We start from the raw sequence: 25,029 nt of genomic DNA, 5'->3' as shown, positions 1-25,029 counted from the left end.
CATATATAAGTTTCGTAAAACGCCGTAGGTCCTGCCCACTGTCATACTGACATGATTCTTCCATGAAAGTCTATCATCAAACTCCAAATAAAGGTTTCTTGCAGATGAAACAATCTCAATTGGGGCTCCAGCAATTGCCACATCTAGATTGGGCGGCATTGTCACACGATTCCTACCAATTACAAGGCACTTTGACTTTGTTGGATTTAAAAGTAGTCCGTTGGCGTTTGCCCACGTGTTTATCCTATCCAAGTCATTATTAAGTCGAAGTACGCCATCGATCAGCCTCTCCGGCGAGGAGCTCATATACAGCTGTACGTTGTCGGCATACATATGAATACCACAGTTGTGTTACTGTCTAGGAAGGTCATTGCTATATAAGGAAAAAAGGAGTGGGCCTTGAGACTGGAAGATAACTAGAACACCGGCTATCAACACATACCGATTGGCTTCTATTCAAAAGATAGGAATATTTAAGATCCCTTGTTCTTTCACAAAATTTAAATAAATGTTTCAGTTTAAGGCAAAGTATATTGGGATCAACGCAATCAAATGCTTTCGAATGATCTAAAAGAACAAAAAAGATAACTTTATCGTTGTCAATATCACACCTTACATCTTCAACTACTTTCAAAAGTGCAGTAGTGCAACTGTTCTTTGGCCGGAAACCAGATTGAAAATCTGTTAGCAGCGAATTATTGGAAATATATTCAGATATTTTCCGGTTGACTAGAGTCTCAAATATCTTAGAGACGCATGGAAGTATTGCTATTGGCCTAAATTCCTGGTTATTCTTTGGTATTGGGACTATCCTTGATCGTTTCCAAGACTGTGGATAGCAACTATTTTAAACATATTGTTAAAAAGATGGCACATATACGGAAGAATAAAGGGTAGAATTATCCTAAAAAAATCTTGGGTCTATACCATCAGAACCAATGGCATAAGACTTAATCGATTCTACAGCGCTAACGATATCGCTTTGTTCAAAACGCTCAAGATCAAAACGTAGGTCTGGTGAGATGTTGTTACTACTATGGTATACGTTACTAAATTCACTGTCGGAGAAATGTACGTTTGGCTCAGGAAAAGATATGTTCAAGAAACTCCTATTAATCTCATCTAAATCAACATCTCTATCAATTGATGCATTATCACTTTGTCAGTCGCTTAAAAAAGGCTTGTGTCAATCGGTCGAAAGAAATGCTCCAAAAATACGAAACAACTGCATTTTTGAGCAGTCAAAACATCGATTTGATGAGTCATCTGCCGTATAGTTCTGACTTGCCACCGAATGACTTCTTTTCATACCCGTACGTACAAAATAAAATGAGAGGTCAACGGTTTTCGACACCTAAAGAACCGGTTGATGGGTTCAGAATGCCTGTTTTGGAGATACCTTAATCAGAGTGGCAAAAGTGATTCGACACTTGGTTCAAACGCATGCAAAAGTATATAGATCTTAATGGGGAATATTTTGAAAAACAATAAAGCGATTAATGTTTGTTTTTGTCTTCTCTAATCCCGAAATATAGAACGCAACCCTCGTATGTATATAACGGATTTGTCGGTGGTGAACCTGAAACGCATCCTAAAAATTGTACGCGTTTCATTCCAAAAACCGTCGAAAAGACATGTGGAATCCAAACGAAATTTAGTTTAAAGTAATTCTTAAATAATTAAGAACGAAATTTTTCCATCCAATTTACATCTATTTATTAGTTAATTTTATTTCTTTGATATGCACATGTATCTAAAAACATCAGAAAGAATATTTTAACTGGCAATACATACTTCGGAATTAACAAAGTATAGAAAAGCGGCTTTGTCGGATAATTTTTATTATTTTTATCAAGGGTTATCGATGTGATGGTATCAGTGTTTAGGACAATGTGCATGATGTGCAAATAATGATGTGATATGGGCTTTCATGTCTTCTATGCTTCATTTTGTGAAGTCAGTTGTATTGTATAGCTATTGTATAATATATATTTACTTTAGTAATTATTTGATATATATTTTTAATTTATATTATATTTTTATATCATAAGTAGGGTTTTTGCATAGTTTTTATTATTATTTTTTCTTATTTGTTTATTTAGAAAAACATCAGCGTAGTTTTTTGTTTCATTTTAGAATGTATGCAATTGAAATTGGTTTTATCTACTCTTACTTTTCTACATTTTCATTTTATTCAGGCATTAAAAATTAAAAGATAAATTTTTTTAAATTCGAAGCTTAGAGTAACTATAAAAATTTGAGATTGTAATGTACACATATGTACTATGTAAGTAATAAATACAGGCACTTTAGTAGGTAAAAAGGTAGAGTTGATAAAGACAAATAGGCGCTTATATATGAAGAGATTTAAACTATTTAAGCTAAAAGTTCGAATAATTTCGATTAAAGAGTAGGAGGGAAGCCAGCATAACATAAAACTTTGCAATCAGTCGATAAAAGCAAGCAAATCTCCCTCATAGGACAAAGCCGGAGCTAGAGCAATTGATATGGAAGATCAGGAATTTAGCATTTAAAAGATTTTAATACGTATATAGTGTTTTATCCCAACAACTTTCGCTCTCAATGACTTGTTGTGCAATAAGATAAGAGAATTTTTTATTCGTCTCAATTCAGCAGGGCATTGAAGTATTCATGTTTGTTGGAATTAAAGTTAATAAAAAAGCAAAGTAATATAAACAACAATCACAACTCTAAGTCGATTAAATCTATATATCTGACTATCTATTTTAAAAGTTAAAAAATATATATAAATATAAAAAAAAAAAATCAATTGATAATGGACTAAAAAAAAATTAAAAAAAATAAATTTTGCACAGCACTCTGATTTAAAAAAACTTTGTTTTAAATAAAATTTCTTAAAAAGCTATGCGTTATGTGTTCAGCTGCTGGCATTATTAGTGCCAAGGTCGTGGCTTCGATTTTCACCAGCGGTTATGGTATGTCTACACTGTGTTATTCATGGACAAAAATTGTCTGAGTCTGATGTCAGACTCCTCTACTAGATAACCTGTAATCCAATATCTAAATCTGAACCGATACAGCATTCCATACCAAATTTCGTACACTTCACGTGAAAATTGTAGTAACTACGCCCGATTTGTGTGCGGGAGTTATATCTTAATCTGAACCGATTTTTCCCAACATTTATAGCGTTTTGTCTTCGAGCTAAAAAAGAGATATGTGAAAAATGTGCATCAACAGAAGGCACTGACTCGAATCATATTTGCGGTATTGCTTTCGCAACAATGAGAAAGCCCATTTATTTTAATAAAATTAATTAAACCCTACACCACTACTGTGGTTCAGGGTGGATTTGATTGTAACACCCAAAAGGAAGAGCGATAGACCTATTGATAAGTATACCGATCGACTTAGAATCTCTTTCTGATTCGATTTAGCAATGTCCGTCTGTCTGCCGGTCCGTCTGCCTGTCCATGTTAATTGTTTGACCAATCTTGTCAAAATTTTGTCTAACGCTTTCCTAGATGACTACCACATTATCTGAGAAGTTTGCTCGAAATCGTTTCAGAATTAGATATAGCTCCTATTTATATGTTTTTCAAATTTTGGCCAATTTGCAATAACATTGTCATTTGTCAATTGTAGTTATTACAGTTTGAACATATTTACTCGCCGAGGTCCATCAAAATTGGTTCAGAATTGGATATAGCTCCCACATTGTACTTATAAGGTAGGTGTAGGCACAGTCGGCACCGCCCGACTTTTGTCCTTCCTTTGTGGTTTTTTATATTGCTTACTAGCTGACCCGGGCCCGCTTTGCTGCGCCTTCTTTTACTTTATATGCAACAAAAGTTTAGTTGGAATATTTATTTTCGACAATTAAAGATCTTTAAGTGAAATACAATGCTGACTTGACTAACAGTTTAGCAATATAAGTGCCTTTATCTGAATCCCATATGATCTTTATTGGTCGACGAATTTTTGTTTGGATGCAAGGTGTACTCCATTCTTAAAATACTTCATTTCAGCCCGATATTCTCATGATGTCTGATTTAGTGGTGTTTTTTTGGGGGGAGAAGTGGTCCTTCAGATACTTGGCCGTGAAAAAATATCAGCATCGAGCTCTTCTCTCAAATACCATTTATTTAAACCCCATATTGCCATTGACTTTAGAGGAGTTTACAAGATGAGGCGTCCCCCAAACACATGGCCCAAAATAGGTTATCAAATTCTTTTTCTAATCTCAAATACCTTTCATTGCCATAGTCGAAAAATTTTTCCCCTTTGGGGGTGTTTTGGGAAAGGGGTGAGGCCCTACATACATGGTCCTACATTTAGATATTAAATTCGTATTCTACTCCCAAATACCTTTATTTGAGCCCCATATTGCGATGGTCACTAAAAAATTGCTGTTTGTGGGGTATTTTGGGAAAGGGGTAGACCCCCAGAAAATTGGTCCCGAAAATGGGTATCAATTCTTGCTCTACCTCCCAAAACTTTTCATTTAAGCTCGACATCCACATGGTCGGTAAATATGCCCATTTGGGGGGTGTTTTGGGGATTGGAGTGGTCCCCCAAACACTAAGCCCGGAAAATATACGTCCTATTTGGGGGTTGTTTATATCAGATACGTGGTCTACTCCCACATATCTTTAATTTGAGCCCCATATTTCCATAGTAGGCAAACATCACCGTTTTGGGGGGCGGACACTTAGTGTGTTGGCCTTGAAAATATATATCGGATTCGTGTTCTACTTTAAAACCCCTCTTATTTGAACCTCATATTGCAATAGGCAGAAAATACTTACTATGTGGGTGGTGTTGTGGGGGAGGCGTGGCCCTATAGGCGCTTTTCCCAAATATTGATATCAAATTCGTGCTTTACTCCCAAAGACCTTTCATTTGAGCCCCATATTGCTATGGTCGTAAATTTGTCCCCTTTGGGGGATGTTTTTGGTGAGAGGCCGCCCCCAAACACTTGGTCCCATATTTGGATATCAGATTCGTATTCTACATTCAAATACCTTTTATTTAAGCCCCATATTCCCATGGTCAGTAAATAAGTCCAGTTTGGGGGGTGTTTTGGGGAAGGGGTGGATCCCCAGAAACGTGGTCCCACATTTGAATATTAGATTCCTATTCTACTCGCAAATACCTTTCATTTGAGTCCCATATTGCCATGGTCGGTAAATATGTCCGATTTAGGGGTGTTTGGGAGCTTGGGGTGGTCCCCCTAGCACTTGGTCCGACAATTGGATATCAGATACGTTTTCTTATCCTAAATACCTTTCATTTGAGTCCCATATTGTCGTGATTGGTCTAAATATATTTTTGGTAGGTTTTAGGGTGGGGCAGCTCCCCTAGGTACCCCATCCGAAATTTGGATACCAAATTTTTATTTTTGGGTACTATATGAGAGCACACAAAATTTCGCTTAAATCGCACCACCCATATCCGAGATCTGGCATTTCTGAAAATTAAGGTAAGTGGGAGGGTCCGCCCCCCTTCAGGTATCGAAAAATGTAGTACCCTATTTTCACCACGGGGTCATTGTGCACCATCTGTGAAAATTTCAAAAAATCGGTTCAGCCGTTTCTGAGTCTATAAGGAACACACAAACTAACAAACAAATCTACAAACACAAATTGATTTTTATATATAAGATATTTAATTTCGTTCCTGAATATTGATTTGCAAATTCAACCGACCCGAGCTTTGAATACCCACTACATACCTGAATACCCATACAGCAGCCAGTCGGGGTTATCGTTGTGACCCTTTTTAATCAATACCCTTTTTTGACCCTTATTTAATTTTTAACTTTAGTTCTTCTTTGTTTATTCTTCTTGTAATGACGTTGTTTAACATTTCACCGTCAATTCTACTAACATGGAAATATCGACGTATGCCACAAAATGAGCAAATATACTAGGACGTTTTAGGCTTTTAGGCATTTTATTAAAAAAAAACTAACCTTTGGCTTGTGAATTGTGAAATTGTTGGTTAATCCAATTACTTTTAACAAAAGGGTACATTTCAATAAATAATAATTTTAACCGATATTATAGTATTTGTAGTGGTAGTATTCGTTCAGACGTCGCTCGTTTGCTTCATAGCGCTACATACAGAACCATTCGTTGTGAATTTTATTGCTGAACTCGTGAACGCTGAATCCACATGATGTTGCATTTCAAGACAACTGACGAGCGAGACACTGAAGATACCAGTTGCTGTTGAGCAGATAATTTTGAAAAACAGCCACCATTCAGTGCTTGGGAGTATGTTTATCTCGAATTCATCACTGCTATAGTGAGGTATGAGAAATTACTCGCTGTACTCGAGGTATACGAAAGCGTCTCACTGTCATTTTTAAAGTATAAACTGATCACGCAAATTATTTGCAAACTGTTTGTTTTCTCATATAAAAAAAAAATTGGGGTGTGTGTGTGAGTTTACCCATGCTTTTGCCAAATCAACCACCTTGCCTTCGTACGAATTTCGTACTACAAAAGCAGACGACAGGAAAAAAAGAACTTTATCTGAAGCAAAATGTACCCGAAAACATGCATGGTACAACGTGCAGTGCTGAAGAACTCATTTTGTACATTCACTCATCTCATTATCTGTGACTTGTTATCTGTACAACAATGTAGGAGACAATTGAGAAATGAGTAAAGTTCTCAATTATCTCATACAATGTTGTATTTTTAAAGAAGAGTTCAGTTCTTGAAATACTCAATGAAATGAATAATCTTGAGCAGGCCTTTGATACACATACACATACGAATTACCGCAAAATCATTTGTGTTTTTGTAAAAGCCGTTTCCGTTGATTTCTGTGATGTACAAACCACAATAAGGTCGAAATATCACTTGTAGCACTGGCTAAGAAAATATGAGGCAGCAGAAGCCGATGGGTTGCCAGTTGATATTTTTAAGATCGGAGGAGGGAGAGGCCTATCAGTTTCGCTCTAGACTTTGTAGATTCACCATTGAGTCTCAAACAAGAGAAAAAAGAGAAACAAAAAATTTCTTCGAAAAGAGGATTTTTTTTTTAACTTTTTGAAAAGCAATTTCAGGTATATATTTACTTTTTGTTTGCTTTCTTTTTACTCCTTTCACAGGCCTAGCAACATTTTTTAATTTTTTAACTTTTAACACAGCACGATGTCAGCAATAATAAGTTTGCTAACACTCTGTTACACATTGAAGCCAAATGCAATTAAAGAAGTGTCATCCTCGAGGATAAGGGGCTTTATTGGTTGTTTGTGACACCATAAAGAGTGAGCGGCGTTATTAAGTTATCCTTCTATGAAGCAATGCAAACAATATATAACATGGCAAATAATAGTGGCGAAAATAATAATAACAACAACATGCTTTTAGTATATCGTGCAAGTCAATGTAAGAGCTTTAATGGATTGTTTTATAAAGTCTTCTGGTTTTGAGGCTCTGGAGGGGCGGAGATTTGCTTTAGATTTAATTTTTTTGCATAATTTTTATAGATAAGCGAATACATTTCAGGGACAAAAATATAGAATTTATTTAGTAACAACTTGAGCATTTTTTTCTTTCATATAAAAATTCATTATTTGTTTTACTTTTTTGTGTACTTTTTTCTTTTTAATTTATTTCTCTAAAAAAGGAAACCTTTTTTCTTTCTTATGTTAAGCTTTGGCTTATAAACTAGGCCTTATGATGTTAACTAGTTCTACTCTTGGATTAAAAGCTAAAAGAGGCTAAAAGGCTGGGGGAAGTAGTTTTGGGCTGACTATCATCCCATCCAGTTTTGTGGAACTGTCTTAGTGTGAGATGAGGATTTTCTAAATTTGAAAGTATTGACTATTGGCTGAAGGAGTCGGCTGTGTGAGTATGTTAGGGAAGGGGAGGTTAGGGAGCAGTTACGCTTGCTGACGCAGGCGTTGTTCTGGTTGTTATTGTGTGTGTTTTTAAAATAATTTTAGTTGTTGTTGTAGATCTTGGAAAAGATATGTTTAATTTATCAGTTGATTATATGTTGTTGTATTTGTTAAGTTTTTGTTCCTTTTTTCATTTATAAATACTTTAAATGTTAACACATTTCACTTCATTTCATTGGTTTTTTTTTGCAATTTTTAGAATTATAACATAATTTCCTTACTTCTTCTTAATTTGATTTGGATCCACTTAATGTTTGTTTTGTTTGGATTGGTTAGGCTTTGAATTGTTATTTTCTTGGTTTTTTTCTTAGTATCACAATAAAACACTTATTTTAGGTTGGATTTATTTTGTTTTTATTACTTTTTTTTTTGCGAATTTTGTGCAGTTGTCTTTCTCAATCTCTTTCTTTGATACCCAACACTCTCCTGAACCCCGACAGTGGTTTCAATACACTGCTATTATTTCCCGTTAGCGCTGTGGTCGATGACGATGTCAGCGTGTAGGCGTTTTGATATGTGACGGGAAAATCTGTCGGGGCCAGGAGTAAACCTCACGTCCGTACAAATTTATACACTATGAGAAAGACCATAAAAGAGATTGCCACTAAAATGACCGCGGTCACCACTTTGGCGCAGGTATTCAGACCGGATTCATTGGGGTTGAGGGGTCGCGAACTCATTCTGGTGTTGGAGCGTCGACGTTTGGAAGCCAGACCGCGCGCCAAGGCCGGGAAGGCCAGTGATTGCGTGAAAGTTAGTTTGTGTATCGATTCGCTCAGAGAGTAGGGACCGACGGAGCCTCGGGCTGCGGCTCGCAGTAGGGCATACTCAAGATCCAGCGCATCGAAGAGGGAGTAACGGGTGACAGTCGAAGAACGACGGCGTTCGTGACGAGAATCTCTTTCTCGATCTGATTGCGGCTGTAGCCACGGATCGGAGACTCGCTGCTGGGCCCCCGCACCGGCGGCAGCTGCTAGTGCAGCTGCTGCAGCGGCAGAGGAGGATACTCCTCCGCCCAAGCTTACCGCGGCCACGGAGGTTAGCGACGACGTCGTCGATGACGAGGCAGAACAGAGACGCAAATTTGTAGCCAGACCATTGTCATGGAACTCAGTCGCATCCTCGATGGAGGTTTGATCCGGCGAGGTTTGGGCTCTTTCCAAGGCGGCGGCATGTTTCATGCGCAAAGCGAACAGCCGCGCATGATCCGGATGCAGCAGTGCACTGGACTTGCGGCGATAGTTTGGAGCGCCCACACTTATGCTGGCTCGGGCGCCCATTCTGTTGGCCCCCATAAGGGAGAGATTGGGCGAACCCTGGGTCGGTGTGGTGGCAGGTGAAACATTGCAGGAACCAATATCAGCCGAAGGATTGGCCATGCCAATCAGGGTGGAGCCCGGCGGTGGGGGCAATGCATTGGGTGATGGTGAGGCCTGCACCGAATCGATTCCCGAATCGCCGGCATGCAAGGTATCACAGTATAGTGAGTTGCGCCTTTCCTCGGTGTTGAGAGTCAAGTGATTGCTGGCACTGTTGCTATTGCTATTACCCCCCGAGGTGCTGGTGATCAGGGTGGTGCCTCCGCCGCTGGTGCTGGTGCTGTTGCCGCCACCGCTACTGCTACTGGTGCTGGTCTCAGCAATCGCAGGAAAAATAAAAGACTGGCCATCCGCTTCGCCTCGGGGTGAATCCTGTAAATAAATACCATAAACGTGACAAATTAGTTCGGAATAGTTCCAATCTGACATAGGCGATTAGTAAAAAAGAATTATTGGAAATAAAATGGTGCTGACTTTTGTTGTTAAAATTATTGAAGTAAAATCACTAGAGAATAAAACATAGCCCAAGTGTGTGTCTGGCAAAATATGGGGGGTGGAAAAGGGGGCATAGGTAGGGTGTGTTAAAAATGCTGGGAGTTTGAGTTGTTAGAGAGTGTTAAATTGATTTTTTTCTAAATCGTTATGTACACAATAAAGACTATGATAAAATTTACACTGGCAGTGACAATTTGTCCTAGAAATTGTTTAACAGTAACATTGCTTTCCATCTACAGGACAATTTTAGTTGCTATGAAAATAAAATTGAGTAAAAAAATGTATCTTACAGTGGTATATATTTAAGATATAGTTGGATGGGGTTCAATTCCAATACCTTTCGATTTCGATCCAATGGACGTTCTCGACGATTTCAATGCAGTGCAGAAATGGAGGAATCCAAGCATTAGCCAGACGTTATGAAATACTAGTACACTTGCTTAGCGTCCTTAAAGGACATCATCAAAAATACCAGTCCAAATTTAAATGCTTTGAATCATCCTTAAATTCCCCTAAAAACACTGCTGACGATATGTGATGGGTGTTGCTTGTGGCAGCTTCAATTTCCACTTGTTTTCTTCTGGCCGTTCCATACGCGACATAACTATCCAATAAATTCCCACACATATTGGGTATTTACCCAGAGTATTATTGGGAATTTACCCTCAATGTGTTGATTTTTATAGGCTAGAATTTTTCTTCTCTAGACATAGCAATACAATTTACTCCCTTTTGCGAATCGAAAGGTATTGAAATGTAAAGAAATTGTGGCATCTCTCGGGATATTTCCTAGAACACCACAATTCGGGGCATGGGTGAAAGGGTGGGTATAATTCTATGCATCTTTATACAGAGCGGGGGAAACAAACTAGAGTTTCACAAAATACTTAAAACGTAGTAGTATTAAAAAAAGTCGATAAAAGAGAAACATTTTGAGAGAGGAGTATGAAAAAAAGTTTAAGTTGACATGCATAAATACCAAAATAAGCAGATTTTAAGAAGAAAATAGAAAATTGTAAAGAAAGAGAGACATAATGATGTTTTTTTTTGAGTTGATATAAACGCATACCCTTTGACCTTCGGGACCGCTGTTGCGGCGCAACTGTATAAAGCCTTCCTGTCTTAGCAGCGGCTTTAAAACCGAACCACACACATACACACAAAAGTATGCATCCCCATATGTAAGTTGTGATGACGAGCGAGCGACAGAGGTATGTTTGTGTGTTTTTTTTGTACAAGGATTCCACATTTAAAGTGCCGTCATGAAATAGACGAGCGAGGCGAACGTAACGCAACGATGCAATGCGAGACGGGGCAATACGAGAGACAACACAACAGGAAAAAGGCAACAAACATGTTTACGATATATACGACAGGGGGGAAGAGAAAGAGAGTGTTAAAGAATTGTCATGTTGGCAGGTAGAATGCTTCTCTTGAATGTATGAATGTGAAGCAAAAATTAATTAAAAATTTAAGAATAAACGAAACGAAATGAAACAACAGAAACCAACAACAAACGCAAAAGGAAAGGGGAAAATCACTGCTTGTTTGTGTTTTCGACAGTGAGTAGAGGAAAATGCCAAGACTTTTTGATAGCCCATGAGCAAGAAAATGCTCATGTTTTTCTTTAGGGAAATTCTTATTGTCGTTGGAAATTGGAATGCCTAAAGCGGAACTGGGTGAGTTTCATCTTGGCAACATTAAAGAAAAGCCCCTGAGGGGGACCATTGTTTTAAATGTCTGTCAGTCTATCTGTCCGTGAGTTGTATGTTAATTAGTCCTCATATGTTGCTATTGTATGTTTATATGTATGTGAATATGTAGATGCTCGGCAGTAATACCTACCTGACTTGGCCAGACTTGCAGTAACGGCAACGAACATGTTGGCTTATTGTTCAACGACGATCCTCCTCCGCCCACACTCAAGCAAGATTTGTTCTTGTTGTTGCTGCTGCCGCGACCCCCACCGCCACCACCTTCGCTATCCGCCCCACCATCATGGTGGGGTGCACTCTGAGCCAAACTGGTGTAGTGCAAATGATTAAAACGTTGGACATCATTTGAGTTCTTGGCACGCGTAGGACTCTCGTATCCGGTTGATTCTTCGGATGAAGTGGTTTTTGGCGAGCGCCAAAATCGTTTCAGGCGCAATTCGCGTCTTTTTTCTTGTTTCTATTGAAATGAAAAGGCACAAAAATAGAATGTGATGTCAAAATGAAGAATAGAACACGGAAAATTAGGACAAATAAATATTTCATATTAAAATGCAAGTGCAACAATGTGTAATAAATGTCTGGCATACTTAAGTCAACAAAAAATAACACCAAAGATTTTGAGGTCTATTGGAATTTAGAATTTAGGCTGGATAATTAAAACTAATATTTAAAATTAGACTTTTTATGAAAACATAATTTTAGTGCATATTTTCCATCAAAATCAACTTCTGAAGTTATTTTCTATTGATATTTCCTATCTCAATCCAATTTTGATGACATTTTTTGTGGCAAAAATTCCTAAGAATTTATAAAAATGTAAGCTTGATAAAATGTTCTCTAAATATTATTTTTACAATAACATTTTCAAAAAAATATATATTTTTACGAAATTAATTGAATTTTTTTAATAAAATCAAAATTCCACGATATGTTTTTTATATAATTCAAATACAGGCAGAAAAATAAATCGTTTGGAATATATTTGCGATAAACAACTTTGTTTGATACGGGAAGTATTATTATTATACACTCAAAAAAGTGTCCCGTTTGGTATACATAATTCTTTATATTTTTGGTATATGCGAGTGTAATGCAATCAAGTTGAGTTTTTCAGTTTCAGCATGCTTTTGAACATAGTTATAAGAAAAATCCTTATGAGTTTTAATATCAATTTATCATTTTATTTGGATTAAGCTGTTTTACATGTACATTTTATATTTAAAAAAATTAAGAAATGGTCATTTATTTATAATTTGAGTCAAAAAAAATTTCAAATTTGATCGCTTTATAAAAATTTATTTACTTTAAAGATGAATTTTTCTACGTATCCTTTGATGTGTTTTTACCCTTCTTCTAGCCGTTTTGGATATTTATTTGCTTCTAAAACCCATGGTTACCTGTGGTTTTGATAAGGTTTTTCCCAATAACATGTCTCAAATGAAAAAAAAAAAATTATTTATGTAACTCTACTACTAAATTTCCCATGAACATTCCATTAGGAAACAGGGGATACTTCTCTCATATCAATGAGTGTAGTCCGATTTACGTTTATACTCAAGGGTAAGGGGACTCCTTTTTTTTGCCGAGTCCGAACGGCGCGCCGCATAGCGGGCATTTGAACCCAGACGTTCGGCGTAATAGGCGGACATGCTAACCTTTGCGCAACTTTGGCCTTCTTGTATGTGACTATAAAATATTTTAAATAGGATATATTATTTAAAAATAATATAAATACGATTTACCTGCAATGACTATTCCTGCTTCAAGTTGCATTCCTTGCACCGGGTATCTTAAGTAAACTTGGATGTTTTTTGATAAAACGCGTAATGAAAAATATATTTATGCACCAGTCCAATATGTAAATTTGTGTGAAAATTAAATGCAATTTGTTAGTAAAACAATTACATTTATTTTCGAATTATTCACCTTTAAAAACCCATAGCAGGCTGTTAGAATAATTTATTAATTTTCCATCTACATCTGTATTTGGTTATATAGCCACACTTTTCACAAAAGGGCCATTTATTGTTTCATTTCTTGTGTTCATCTATAACATCAAGTTTTCCGTTGCTCTCCTCCGAACCTCATTCCTTCAAAAAACACACCAAAATGTCTGCCAAATAACGAAACAAACATCCACTGATCAACACGCCACTATAGACGCACGAATGTCCAACAACTTAAACACTCTAAAAAATCCCATCCTTTCCGTAACGATGATTGTGTGTGCACAACAATCTCTCACACACACTCATACTCACTCTCATACAAGAACACACATTTTTCCAAAATTTAATTTTAAGGAAAAACCACGAACCGAGGTCGCTGCCGATATATACCAACACAGACATATACGTTCAAAGAATTACACAAATTTTTTCACAAGAAGTACTTTGCTGAAATCCTGTTAAAAAATATTTAATTATTTATTTAAAAAAAAAAATATTTATCAACAATAAGAATTTAATCATAAACAATTGACTACACACAAATGAATTTTTTTTAATGTGTGTAAGAATTTTCTAAAAAACTAAATTAGTTTCGCGAATGAAAATTTATATAAAAAAAAATACATTTATAAAAGAGGAGTATATATTCTACAAGATGTTGATGAAAATGTCTTAAAAGATCATTTACATAGTTGAAGGATCATGTTTACCATATTTCATTCCCGACTTACTTAAAAATTGTATATTCAACTTGCTCTTACAACGTGGTGAACTTCTCACGGACACGTCCCGAAAATAAAAGGTAATAAGCTTCAGTAAAAAATTGCTACAAAAAATTTTCCATGCAGAATTTTTTTTGGTATGCCACAGTTTACAATTAAGGATGTAATTTTCCCTTCGGGAAGTAATTTTGAAGTTGAGTTATATTTTTTTAAACTGGTTGTAAAGAAAAATTTGTAGGAAATTTACATACTTCTTTTAAATATATGAACTAATTGGAATTTTTTGACAACAGGTTATGCTGCCGTAATTTAGCAAATATTCATAGCAGAAGAAAAAATCCTCATAAAGCGTAGTAAAATTGTTGAACAATATTTGGGAAAATTTTTTACTACATAATACGATACCCTTTTTATCAGTGTGGGGACCGTTCAACATTTCCCTCCACTGTAAAACATTAGTCGTGAATTTGCTAGACTTTGACTTTAAAGACACTTCGGTTATGGCAAAATTTTTATGAATTTCGTCTGTGGAAAATTAAGTCTCTTTTAGGGAAAAATTCAAAACATACTTTAAGTCAAAAAAGCTTCGTTTACAGCAAATGTCGATTTGTTACACGAAAAGACGATTCTTTTGATTTGTTTATATCTTGTGTATCTTTCATTTGTCAGAGAGTTTAGACAAAAAACCCTCATTGCCGTTTTTTTTTATTAGGTAAACCTCAGTCAGGGAGGCCACCGATTTGGCGAATTTCCCTTTAAGCCATGAAATAATATTTGTTTTCTTTGGCAACACCTGCCGATGTTTGCCAGCTAATATAAAATATTTAAGACCAGATGTGATACTTGTTTACGTTTGTTTATGCAATCTGGTTAGAAGAGGCATTCCCAATTTCATGCAACACTGTGTTCAGGAAAAGTAGGCGAAATCGTTTGTGCCAATTACAAGTCATAAATCTCCTTCCCATGTTAACGGGCGTATTGTGTTTAGGACTAAGAACTGTATATGACATATTTTGACCCTTTAGAAAGCATAAATCTAAAATTTCACCCTACAATTTTTAATGATTCAATCTTGAAAAAATTGCGTAAACGTCCTTATAGAATTTAATTTAAGCCGACATTTTCTATAAATCCTTGCCTTATATTCGATTTTGTGTATTGCCATTTATGCTATGATATTTTCGATAGGTGTTTTATAAACCTATTCAATAATGATTTTCCAGGAAAAAAATCATCGTAAATAGAATCTGACTTTAAACCCATTTAACCAGTTTAGTTCCATCCTGTTATGAGAATTCTATACCACAAAGTGTTGCTGTATAATGTATAAGCCTTCCATAGTGTCTTTGGTAAGCTAAGGATGATATCTATTTGGAGATTTTTCATTCAAGCTTTTGTTCCAAATTTTGGCAACTGACAAGAACAACAATATTGACAATAGGAGGAGACGAAGGATCACAATTTAAAACCACAACAATATGTTGCCTATTTTCTGATCTCCTGTTGTTTGTTTAAAGTTTTTGCTAGGCTAGGGGCAATTTTGTGTTCGCCAACACAAATCTTCTTCCCGTCCTATGTGTGCTTCTGCTCTTCTGCTTCATCTACTTATTCTTGAAGGAGGTTATGATTCTTGCTTATGTTGCTTGTCAGCTTGCTATGTGGTATTCTTGGCTTTTTATAAATCTGTAATTTTCTTTGAATGTAGAATTCCTTAACTAACTATATTTTACCTCCTCTCTAGCGTATCCTTCACTGGGCCTGTTGCCCCCCAAGGGTATCTAACCCTCTGACTACTGTTGCTGCCGCTGATTGGTTGGACCACGTTAGGTTTCCTATGCTAACTGGGATGCCTAACAAAAGCTTTTGGCCAATTGTTGACGAATTATTTAAATATGGAATATTTAAGAGCCAAGAATGTCTCCTTTTGGTTCCTTTTTTTTGCCCGAAAAAATTTTTTAAGTCCAAATGGTTTTGTTGTCCTTAGACATAATGCCAAGGTTTTAAACGAAAGTAAAATGATTTGGGTGATTTTGAAGGTGGGGAGGGGGAAGGTGAAAAAAGCTCTTTGGCATTTACATTTTTTGTGCTGTCTCATAGAAGTTCAGTATTTTTGCCTGTAGTCTCCTCTCTCCCTTCAACCATAGAACTGACATCACAAAGCGAGTTGTTAACGACTTTGAGAAATTTTCATAGTTGAAATTTTTATTATTTAAGATTTCAACAAAATTAAGTGAATGTAATGGGGGTTTCAGGATTTTCCTTTATTAAATTGTAAGGAAGTAGCAAAAAGGAAACCTTTCCAACGGATTGGTATAAAGCCAAAGGGAATGGTTGTGGATCGTTCAATTTTTCCTAAAGTGTAGATGGTAATCTGGGGTTGCCTTTTCTGCTGCAGGCCAAAGATGAGTAATGTTTTGATATAATCCATCATTTGCTAATTACTTCATACTTGGCCATTTAATATTCTACTCTTGGTTTTCATCAAATTAATTTTGAATTAAAATTAGAAACGGTGTTTCTTATCAAACCAAATTGGTTTGTGTATGTATGTTGGCTTAAATACCAACAGACCAGCAACATTATGTTGCCTCCAAGGTATAATTGTATCGTTCCGAGAAAGAAAAAATACCATTGCCCTGCAAGAGCAATGCCAGATTACCATCTACACTGGCAAGCCTCGATATTGGGAACTTTTCACAAAACAACTTTAGTCAATTAAATTTCAGTTCGTTTGAGCACCCTTTCCAATTTCAATATACGAGTACGTAGCCTTATTCTGCTTCTCCTCCAGCTTCACCCTCATTCACTTCAACTATGCTTGAAGTCTGACACAAATTGAACACAATTGCACCCGCCACTAATGATGTAGGTGGAGGCATTGATGAGGGCAAAACAAGAGGCACTAACACTCTGTTCCCCAGTGTAGACTGTGATATTGGCCAATAGCATACAACAATTTAAACAGAAATTGAAACAAAAACCAAGAAGACGTTTATACAAATGCAACAGCTGGCAACACCGGGCCAAAATGGACTGCCAGCACTTGGTCGATTGCCGCATAGTCTGTTCAACTTCGCTTGGTGCCATTAATAATAGATTTCTGTTGGAACGTTGAAAACAACGGAGCTAAATTGAAGGCAAAAAATCAAACAACCACCAACCACTCCGTGCCGTTTTGCCAATAAACTGTTCTGGCATTTATGTTGAGGTTTGAAGGATTTCCATGGAAAACAAGCAAAAAAAAAAAAATGGAATTTACTATATTTCCACAAAAGTTCCCCAGAGTAACAGTAAAACTGCAGTAGCCAAGCAAGAAAAACAATAGCAACTATCACTGAGCAAAAATAATGCATGGAAGGAATTTGTCTCAACTTTTTCTATAGAAAAATTTGTCTCAACTTTTTCTATAGAAAAATTTGTCTCAACTTTTTCTATAGAAAAATTTGTCTCAACTTTTTCTATAGAAAAATTTGTCTCAACTTTTTCTATAGAAAAATTTGTCTCAACTTTTTCTATAGAAAAATTTGTCTCAACTTTTTCTATAGAAAAATTTGTCTCAACTTTTTCTATAGAAAAATTTGTCTCAACTTTTTCTATAGAAAAATTTGTCTCAACTTTTTCTATAGAAAAATTTGTCTCAACTTTTTCTATAGAAAAATTTGTCTCAACTTTTTCTATAGAAAAATTTGTCTCAACTTTTTCTATAGAAAAAATTGTCTCAACTTTTTCTATAGAAAAATTTGTCTCAACTTTTTCTATAGAAAAATTTGTCTCAACTTTTTCTATAGAAAAATTTGTCTCAACTTTTTCTATAGAAAAATTTGTCTCAACTTTTTCTATAGAAAAATTTGTCTCAACTTTTTCTATAGAAAAATTTGTCTCAACTTTCTTCACAAGAAAAAATAGTCTCTACTTTTTCTATAGAAACAATAGTCTCACACAACTATTTCTAAAAAAGTATTTTCATTTCTATAGCGCCATGTATCCCATACAACTTTTTCTGTGGAATTTTTTTTCAGACTTAACTTTTTCTTGTGACTTTACATTTGAAATCATCCATCAAATATTCCTCTTATCATTCGTCATTTCTTATTAACTTGAGTATTTTATACATTTTGTGTATGTGTATTGGAGTACGAATTTAAACCTTACCTGCATATTTTAAAATCAAATCCTTTTTATTGTGGTTTTTCATCCCCAGTCTCTTATTTTCCGGTTGGCTATCAATTGGAAATGATCGCATATAAATATTTGACTGAAATTATAAAGAGAAGTTAATGAATTTTTGCATGTTTGAAGGGTATGAGCTGCAAGGATGTGCAATAATCACATAAAACATAAAACAAGACCCTGATTGTAAGCTTGTGTATTTTAATTACACACCAAACTAATTCAAATGAAATTTTCTGTAATGATTATTTCGAGTTTATGTAAATGATGAGAGCCTTTTGGGTTGGGGGGGTAAGCTGCAAAAAATAAAAACCACGAAGAAAAATGAATATACCTTCATCCTATGGTGGTTGGAACAAAAGTCTACATGAAATATTTTATCATATTTGGGTGAAAGCATTTCACCTTATAACAACATTTCCTTACACACTTGAAAGGATAGTTGCTTGTTTTATACAGACACACGGACACACACAGCAAGTTCGCTTAGAATATCCAGACCGTAAGGAATATGAGAATGTTTCTTGCCAACCCCCTTTACTATTTTCATATATTCAGCAGTCTTTTAATTGCTTAAATTATTGAGACAGCAATTTAGAAAAGAATACTTGCGGACATAATATTTCATTGGCTTATCCAATCTTTCATGAGTATTTCAATTGCCATGAAAAGTTTTTTGAATAATCATCATCGTTATCATCTTCATTATCGTCCTTTTATTATTAATCAGACTCTCAAAAACAACAATTAAAAAAAAATATTTCCACATTAATGTCAACGTCTTGTCACACAAGAAACAAGAGAGGCTGATGGTGGATATGTTTTTTATGGACTCAAGCCACAGGCGATGAAGTCGAACGAACATACGTTAGTGGTGGCTCATGTAATAAAAAAACGCTATAAATGATGATGTATGGAGGTAGATATATATATATATACTCGTATGTAGAGGTGTGTATGTGTGACTTACTTTGTATATGTTTTTGCGCTTTGGGAGAATTTTTCGTTTTATTAAATAAAATCACGCAAAATTGTTCAACACGGAAAATTGGCTTTCAGCTCAGCTTAACATTCTTTGGCGTGGCGACTCAGGACCTTTGTGTCCTTGGAATCTTTTCAATTGTTCATTTTAAAGTTATGTTTACAAGGCAATTATAAGGTAGTAAATTATAGTTGTGGTGGATATAATGGTTTTCGACGAAAAACTAAGGCAAAGGGAGTGGGTGGGTGGTGGTTGGGTTTATATACATCACCTTATCGTGAAATTAATAACAGCAGAAGCAATTAAGTAGAGTGTAGCCTAGTGAGAGTTCATTTAAAATTGAAAAAGTCACCTAATTCCTTTTCTGTAAATTAACAATAATTGGTGACTGTCTATTGTGGGTTTGCTCATGAAACATTCACAAATTTACACAAAGACACACACACACACCCATATTGACCGACATATGAGTATGTAGGCTAAACTTAATTGCATAGTACGTCAAGTGGAAAATCACAGCTTGCCATGAGAGATCGCTAAAACGTCAGATTTGGATATGACATTTAGATTAATTTCCTTACACATGTGATATTCAGAATTGCTGGATTGTAGGTAAACTTAGGAAATAGTAATATATTGGGTTGCCCAAAAAGTAATTGCGGATTTTTTAAAAGAAAGTAAATGCATTTTTAATAAAACTTAGAATGAACTTTAATCAAATAGACTTTTTTTACACTTTTTTTCTAAAGCAAGCTAAAAGTAACAGCTGATAACGGACAGAATGAATGCAATTACAGAGTCACAAGCTGTGAAAAAAATTTTCAACGCCGACTATATGAAAAATCCGCAATTACTTTTTGGGCAAGCCAATATGTATTTGTGTGAAATATTCTGCACTAATATACACATACTAGCTGGACAGGGCCCGCTCCGCTGCGCCGTCTTTTACTTTATATGGAACAAAATTATCCTTTGAATATTTATTTTTGACAATTAAAGAGCTTTTAGTGAAATACCATGCTATGACAATAGCATGAGAAATATAAATGCCTTTCTTTCTTTTCACTCAGAAATACCAATCATTTGAGCCCCACATTGCCAAGATCAGTTAATATGTATGTCCAATTAAGGGATGTTTTCTGGGGTAAGGTGGTCCCCCCGACACTTAGCCCTGAAAAAATATTAGCTTCGTGCTTTACCCTTAATAACCATTTTTTTAAAACCCCATATTGCCATTGGTCTAAAGGGAGTTAATGGCATGAGGCGTCCCCCAATCACTTGCCCCTAAAATTGTTTATCAAATTTGTATTCAAATCTCAAATACCTTTCCTTTGGAACCACATATTACCATGGTCGGTAAATTTTGACTAATTGGGGGGTTTTCTGGGGGAAGGGGCGGTGCCCCAAATACATGGTCTCACTTTTGGATATCAGATTCGTATTGTACTCCCCAATACCTTCATTTGAGCCCCACATTGACATGGTCGGTAAATATGTCCGATTTAGGGGTGTTTTGGGTAGTGAGGTGGTAGCCCAAACACTTAGCCCTGAAAATATATCATCATCTTGCTCTACTCTCAAATATCATTTATTTGAATATGTATTGAATATGTTTCCTAATCTCAAATACCTTTTATTTAAACCCCTTATTGCAAAAGTCAGCAAATATGTCCGGTTTGGGGTATGGGCCCTAAAAACTATCATATCGAGCTGCACTGTCTTGAAGACCCAAATTGTCTTGGTGAGCAAATATGTCCTATTTGGGGGTTGTTATGGTGGTGGGACGTCCTCTAGGCATATGGTCTCGAATGTTGACATCAGATTCTAATCTTAAATAGCTTTCATTTGAGTCCCATATTGTCGTGATTTATATATATATATATATATATATATATATATATATATATATATATATATATATATATACATGGTCTCTCTCTCTATATATATATATATATATATATATATATATATATACATATATATATTTCGACTCAAAAATGAATATCAAATTTGTGCTGCTCTTCCAAATCCCTTTTAATTTGAGCCCCGTATTGCTATGGCCGGTAAATATGAACCGTTTGGAGGGTGTTTTGGGGCTGGGGCGACCACCGGTACTTTGCACTTAAAATATATATCAAAATCGTTCTTTATTCCCAACGGAATAGAAGTTCAGTTTAGGGGGTGCTTTAGGGCGTACCCCAAAACACTTGGCTCCAAATTGGATATTAAATTCGTTTTCTGCTTTCAAATACCTTTTATTTGAGTCCTATATTGTTATAATGGGTCAAATAACCCATTTGACGTATCTTTAGAAGGAAAAGAGCCACCTAGACTTGATCCCAAATTTCTATGTCATATTCGTAATCTACTCCCTAATACCTTTTATTTGAGTCCCATAAAGCCATGGTCGGCTAATATGCCCATTTGGGGGTATTTTGGGGTGTGCGACCTTCCTGAATTTGGTAAGGAACTGGAAATACTTGGTGGGCTATGAACGCCCTTCAGTGGGACACAAGAAAGAATGCAAAGTCACACTTATTGCCACCAGGACCGTTTCCAAAAACCACATGCAAGATTGGAACGAAGTGTCAAGGGCTAGCCGACTTTTGTGAAAACAGGTTAAAGTTCGAATTTTGTTTCCATCTTACAAACAAGTTAACAACTAGACAAACTCTGATGGCGATTCAAAACCCTTGCACTAATAATTTATTTATTTTTAAAATAAAAAGCCTGTACTTGGCTTAATATGAAAGAAGTCAAATTCCATCCAATTTCACACCGAGCAAGAGAAATTGATTTTTAATAGTTTTTACCTTGACTTTGGGCAAATTCAAAATCCTTGAATTGTGGCAATGGAATTTTTTTATTAAAAAAAAAAGAAAACAAAAATTGTCATTCAAAAACAATTGTCGTTGCGTGGTGATTGTGCTTTGTTCTCTCTGCTACTCTCTGCTGCTCTCTGTTGCGGCAGTTGTTTATTGTTGTTGACATTCATTGTCAAGGCGTGTCATTTGCGGCAGCTATTTAATGTGATTACTCTTTAACGACAGCGGCAACAACAACAACAATAGCAATGAAGAATAAGGAAATTTGTATATGTAGAGAATACACACATGAGCCTTTGTGTGTGCGCGTTTGTGTATGCGTGTGAATGTTTGAAGGCCATTAAACGACTATCAAAAACACGATAGTATCGGGGTTTCGTGTCATCGATGTGAAATGGTAGCTTCCTTTGCCATTCTATGCTTAAAATTGGCAAAAGTGCAGCATTGATAGTTCATATAACTGTTGCACATTTAAGCGGCTTACTACTTCAAGTCAAAACTTAAATCTGCACAATCCACTTACACAAGAGAGAGAGACTCTTTGACTACTTCTCTATTCATTCAACTTTTGGGCTATGCTAAAGAACAAAATTTACTGGCAATGCAAAATTTGAACTAAAGGCAGAAGTTAGGTTCGGCTAAGCTGAATCTTGAAAACCCTGCACCAAGAATGGTGTTTGTCAAGTTCTTTGTATGGGTTTTGGGTTTTTGTTTTTCGAGCAAAATTAAGATGCATAAGAACTCAAATTGAGCAGCATGGATTTTGAACGACACGGACCATAGTTGACCAACATTTCAGATAAATTGGATAAGTTTTGATTCTTCTAGGATCTCAAGAAGTTAAAACGCGAGATCGGTATTTACAATGCCATCTGTCTCACAGCAAAGATTTACACCCATAGAAAACATCAAGCACGGCATTGACAAAGTGACCATATTCGTTCGTAAATGTGAATCAACACACAGATGCTATCCGATTAAACACACATTTCCATAAACCACCGACAGTTTTTGTAAATGAAATGGCCACACCCGTTCACATTCTGACACAATTTGTCCACAGATTTTGTGTGCTGCTGAGTATTAAACCTGTATGCCATCCATCCCATTGAATGTTGACAAACGGCTTAACACATGGCACCACAGACGGCTACAATGTGTTTAGAATCATGTAAACCTAAGGTTAGTATACATTCACATTTTGTAGGGATGAGGTTTATAACGGTCGGTGCTTGAAACAACAACGCGTGTACACAAATTCATCCACGCTTGTTAACAATCATAACGTCTGTACATGATAATGACAACATTGGTGCATGAATTTGTAACGTCTTTTTTCTATCAGTGTAGTTGTGCACAATTTGGAGGAGAAAGCTTAGTTCTTTCTAGAGATTTCGTGCTTTCGATGAACTGACGGAGGGGGGACATCACAAGATGTCAGTAATATAGATGTTAGAAGAATTTAGTTCAGCATAAAATTTGCGATGTATTGCCAATGGCATGACCACCTTCTATAGTTTGTATATTAACTTCCAAACGCCTCCATTAAAGTAAGCTAAGCCATTGTGCAAAAAAAGAAGAAACAACTTTTTTCGGCAATATTTTTCGGACTACAGGTGTTGCTACTTGTGGTAGAAATTTGTTGATAACCTTGAATTGTCAACACTACTAACGAGAAATAATAGCAACATGGAAACATGAACCCCCCCCCCCCCCCAAAAAAAAAAAGAATAAACAAAAACAAGTATCCACCATAGGTGACTTTTTTTTATTGGTAATAATGCTGGGGTTGTGTGCCTGAAGCACACATTTATTTCCTTGTCTCCCACTTCCTGCTGCTCTCTTAATTTGGCTTTTGCTTTGGCATGACATACATTCAAATTGTAACAAATTAATGAGATTGCTAACGATACTGGCATACTATAAACGAAAATATTCTATGGGAAATCTATTCTATTCTATGGTATATGGCCATAGTTAACTGGTTTTGTATTGTTTGAAGAAATTAATGCAGCCATTTTAAGAGCCCTTGTTAACCATAAGATAAGATAGGAAAGTTCAGGGCCATCAGGTGTTTCAAAAAACAATGCAAAATGTAATACGAAGAAACAAAAGAAGGAGCAGCAGACAAAGACGTTGACATTTTCTTTTAGCCTCAATGCAAAAAGTTAATCTTGAAGCATACAACGTTCGAGATGAACTCAGTGCTGCGAGAGATGTGCCTGTCAAGTAATAACTTTTCAAATGTTAGTAACAAAGTTTTTCGGTAACTAATAAGGAAAGTCTAAATACCGACAGATAGACAAACAGGTATCTTTTGTTAAACTCTGTTGCAAGGTTATGAGATTGCATTTTATGAGAATATTTAAAAGAAAATTTTCCAAGTTGATATTTACCCTGATTATTTGACAATAATTTGAAACATAAAAGAAAAGCAATTCTAAAAGAACTTTTAAAATATCTTCAGTGCTAAGTGTTGTTGAAAGTACAGAAATCTTTTGAATCCTTAGGCATTTTTAAAGAAATCCTCTAGGTGTATAATTGATATTAATTGAATTATGATGCGTATACGCTCAGATGTACTTTTAACTCATGCATTAGAAGAAGGAGAATTCAGGATATTACTTACTTGAATTTACTTTACATATATGGATAACAGTCAAATAAAACATTTTGGGTATTTTTAATATTTTAAAATTTAAAGAAAAAACTAAATTTTGTGGCCTTATATGATTTTCATTACTTGTTCAGCTCCATATATATTTCTAGTATTTCAGCCACTACATTTCATGTATTTTATGAATAGACACGTATGGGCAATAAAGTAAAATTTCTGTGCTAATGGAGTTTCTTCACTAATAATGCTTATAAAACCCCATGTACAATTTACGTTTTTATTTATAGCTTGCCATTATTTGGAAGTCGTATATCAGACTATAACAAATTGTA

At 35.7% G+C, this 25,029-nt stretch overlaps 1 protein-coding gene across 1 annotated transcript in view; it reads right to left on the bottom strand.

The window, feature by feature from the left end:
- Positions 1-7,206: 7,206 nt before the first annotated feature.
- The window catches only part of LOC106087788 (mucin-19), a 109,026-nt gene continuing 91,203 nt past the window's right edge, over positions 7,207-25,029 (bottom strand). The window contains exons 3-5 of the mRNA XM_059360891.1: positions 18,253-18,355; positions 11,560-11,886; positions 7,207-9,591 (exon numbers count right to left, since the gene is read on the bottom strand). Of these exons, the coding sequence (XP_059216874.1) occupies positions 8,452-9,591; positions 11,560-11,886; positions 18,253-18,258 (1,473 nt within the window). The 5' untranslated portion in view covers positions 18,259-18,355 and the 3' untranslated portion in view covers positions 7,207-8,451. The remainder of the gene's footprint in view (positions 9,592-11,559; positions 11,887-18,252; positions 18,356-25,029) is intronic.

This window comes from Stomoxys calcitrans, chromosome 1, assembly GCF_963082655.1.
Source record: "Stomoxys calcitrans chromosome 1, idStoCalc2.1, whole genome shotgun sequence".
In the NCBI taxonomy this organism is placed as follows: Eukaryota; Metazoa; Arthropoda; class Insecta; order Diptera; family Muscidae; genus Stomoxys; species Stomoxys calcitrans.
This window is presented reverse-complemented; position numbering and strand designations above follow the sequence as displayed.